Below are 3540 nucleotides of genomic sequence, written 5' to 3'. Positions count from 1 at the left end.
TGCATGTTCGTGGTAAGTAAGCATAGACATATTTTCACAATGTCTAATTTCTTTCCCCCAACAAATAAAATATTGTTATTTAGTTTTTTGAAAAAATATCTTAAAATCATTTCCACCCGTCTTCATGTTTTCGACATTATTATTATTTTGAATTCGACATTTTTTTGTTATTTCTTTCTTTTCACCGGCTATTTTACATTCGACCGCCGAAAAAGATTACTCGATACATAATGGGATCATTTTTTGAAAAGGACACAATTTTGAAACAGATACAGTAATCAAACAATACTTTTAAGGCAAAAACTTGTGTGAGACGGTCTCACATGTCGTATTTGTGAGACGGATCTTTTATTTGGCTCATCCATGAAAAAATATTACTTTTTATGCTAAGAGTATTACTTTTTATTGTGAATATGGGTAGGGTTGACCCGTCTCACAGATTAATATCCGTGAGACGGTCTCACATTAGACTCACTCTACTTTTAAATATTAAAATAATTAATATTAATTAACTGATAATTAAACATTTAATTCTCTTCTGCTTGTTTAATTTTTTATTTAATTAAAATTTTACATCGCTTTTTAAATTTTCATATCAAATAAAAATAATCACCACCAAATTTCTTTTTCTCATATTTATCATTAATTTTTGCATATACTGTTGGTAGATATTTGAAACACGCTTTTACATTTGATACACGATTTTGTTAGCCACACACTAACTACTCCTCTGTACATATATATTGGAACAATTGTAATTTTTTCCAGAAGTCAAGAAATGAAGTCGGCTTAGCTTCTTTTTTCTCTACACTTTAATATATACAATGTATATACTTCGACTACTAATTATTATGAAAAATATTGTTGGTATAACTTCCTTCCCACCATCATTCCAAAAATTGCAAAACTAAATTAATATATACACATTATTTAAAATCTCTGAAGTTATTGAAATAATATATCTAAATTACATTAATTTAGATTTTAAATCATTAACTTCGAATTTATTTGGTGAATTATATCTTTTGTATAACTTAATTGGCGGAATTTTGTTTTGTTTTGTTTTTGTTTTTAATATGCATTTTTATATATAAATATTTCGGTCCTATTTATAAGGGGATGATTTTTCCATTATTGCTATAGCTAATTATCCGCTGCAAAAATGGAAGATTTCTACATTCCAATTCTCACTGCCTTCATCATCACAGTATCCATCTTCTGCTATTTTTGGATTTCCAAAACAACTGAAAAAGAAACACATCCGATTCCACCAGGTCCTCAGGGCCTCCCAATTATTGGTTACCTGCCGTTCCTTCAGCTCAACCTGCACAAACAATTCACAGAATTGGCTAAAAAATACGGCCCAGTCTACAAGCTCTGGCTTGGAACCAAATTATGCGTGGTAATCAGCTCACCGTCCTTGATAAAAGAAGTTGTGAGAGACCAAGACACGATTTTCGCCAACCGGGATCCCCCTGTTGCAGCCATAGTTCTCACTGGCGGGGTAGACATAGTCTGGTCTCCGTATGGACAGTACTGGCGGGAGATGCGTAAACTATTCGTACGACAGATGCTAAGTAACAACAATCTTGAAGCTTCCTACGTTCATCGAAAAGACGAGGTTAGAAAGGTTGTTAAAAGCTTGTATACGAATGCCGGTAGTTCGGTTGAAATTGGCGAATTGATATTCCGTACTGAACTGAATGTTGTGTTCAGTATGCTTTGGGGTGATACGATGGATAAGAAAATATTCGATAGGATCGGAAGTGAGTTTCGGGAGGCAATGTCGAAACTTGTGGATTTGCTCGGCAAGCCTAATATTTCTGATTTTTTCCCAGTTTTGGCTAAGTTTGATGTTCAAGGAATAGAGAAAGAAGTAAAGAGTTTGATGCCATCTGTCGAAGAAATTCTTGATTCTGTAATAAATGAACGTATGAAGATGATGGTGAGTGGAAAAAGGAAGGACGAAAGAATAAAGGATTTTTTGCAAATTCTTTTGGATCTCAAGGAGAAAAATGAACAAGATATATCAATAGATCTGCCTCAAATAAGGGCTATATTACTGGTAATTTCCTAAAGTTTCTTCGCTTTTAATTTTACTTTGAAAGACCAAGTTAAAGAAAGCCCCTCAGGAAAAAAATAAAGGCTATATTAATTGCCCCTTCTCTATCTCAGTTTATAGCTCAATTGTTTGATCGATATTATGGAATGATTTGGCCATGTGCTGGCTGCAACATGAACTTTCCGTATACTTGAGAAACTTGAGCTGATTCTAATGGCCATCAGTACGTTGTTGACCATTGGTGCGTCAATATAACATTGGTTCGATAAAAAAACAAGAGGGAGTTTAGAATACATTTAATATATGATGCATGCATGTTAGTAGACATGTTCAACATGAAACTTGTAAAATTGTACCGAAAATCTCTGACTGGAAAAAATTTCTTCAATAGGATATTATCGTTGCTGGCACGGATACGACGGCAACTATCATTGAGTGGGTGATGGCTGAGGTTTTGAACAATCCACAAGTGAAGAAAAAAGTGCAAGACGAGCTAACTGAAGTAGTAGGTCTAAACAATACGGTGGAAGAATCCCACATGTCAAGACTACACTATTTGGATGCCGTTGTAAAAGAAACTTTTCGGCTCCATCCACCGCTTCCTCTGCTAGTCCCCAAGCTTCCCAGCCAATCTAGCATAATTGGAGGATACACAATCCCAAAGGGCTCTAGTGTTTTCTTGAATACGTGGTCCATTCACATGGATCCTCTTATTTGGGAGAACCCATCTGAATTTAAGCCTGATAGGTTTTTGAACAACCCTGGAAAATTCGATTTCAATGGGAACAATTTCCATTTTCTCCCGTTTGGATCCGGAAGAAGGGTTTGCCCTGGAATTCTCCTGGCTGAGAGGATGGTAATGCACTTTTTGGCCACCCTTTTCCATTTGTTTGATTGGAAGTTGCCTGAGGGAGAAAAGCTTGATTTGTCTGAAAAATTTGGGATTGTTATGAGGAAGAGGACGCCGTTGCTTGCTATTCCTTCTCCAAGGTTCAATGATTTAGATATGTATATATAATTCGATGCATGTTGTTTGTTAATTTACTGTTTCGTAAGCTACAATTCATGTTATTCTTATCGTACGTGATCGATAAATTTTAAATATATTTTTGTTGTTTTAAAAAAAGTTAGACCGTAGATTTCAAATTCATCTGGCATATTAAAACTACTGATTCATATTAATTAATATGAATTTAAAATTCATCCAACAACCATGTAATTTAAAACTCATTTTAATTTGTGTAATTATTATATAAATAAGTAAGATAAGTTTTATTGGTAATCATAAATCTATAATTAAAATTCATTAATTTCAAATTCATTGCACACTCTCGCTGAATTCTTCTAGCCACACCACTTGTTTGACCTAATTGATTAGCAACGACAAATGTCTGGGCAGAAACGAAATGGCCTGTGTTTATGACTTTATTGTTGGATAATGGTATTACCCCGTCTCAGCTCTTGCAGCTCACTTCGCT

The 3540-nt window shown here is 34.4% G+C and overlaps 1 protein-coding gene across 1 annotated transcript; it reads left to right on the top strand.

Annotated features, from left to right (window-relative positions):
• Positions 1 to 1112: 1112 nt before the first annotated feature.
• On the top strand, positions 1113 to 3162 carry LOC140981367 (geraniol 8-hydroxylase-like). Its single transcript, XM_073447751.1, has 2 exons — positions 1113 to 2065; positions 2454 to 3162. The coding sequence occupies exons 1-2, from the start codon at positions 1163 to 1165 to the stop codon at positions 3078 to 3080; spliced, it is 1530 nt and encodes a 509-aa protein (XP_073303852.1). The 5' UTR covers positions 1113 to 1162; the 3' UTR covers positions 3081 to 3162.
• Positions 3163 to 3540: the final 378 nt, after the last annotated feature.

This window comes from Primulina huaijiensis, chromosome 7 (genome assembly GCF_012295235.1).
Source record: "Primulina huaijiensis isolate GDHJ02 chromosome 7, ASM1229523v2, whole genome shotgun sequence".
Classification (NCBI taxonomy): Eukaryota; Viridiplantae; Streptophyta; class Magnoliopsida; order Lamiales; family Gesneriaceae; genus Primulina; species Primulina huaijiensis.
The sequence above is the reverse complement of the archived record's forward strand: the minus strand, read 5'-3'. Positions and strand labels throughout refer to the sequence as shown.

What these genes read in the sequence shown, in the direction of transcription:
- LOC140981367 (XM_073447751.1), top strand. Translation starts at nt 1,163, where the DNA reads ATGGAAGATTTCTACATTCCAATTCTCACTGCCTTCATCATCACAGTA. An exon ending in AAATAAGGGCTATATTACTG is followed by an intron (nt 2,066 to 2,453) that starts GTAATTTCCTAA and finishes TTTCTTCAATAG; the next exon opens with GATATTATCGTTGCTGGCAC.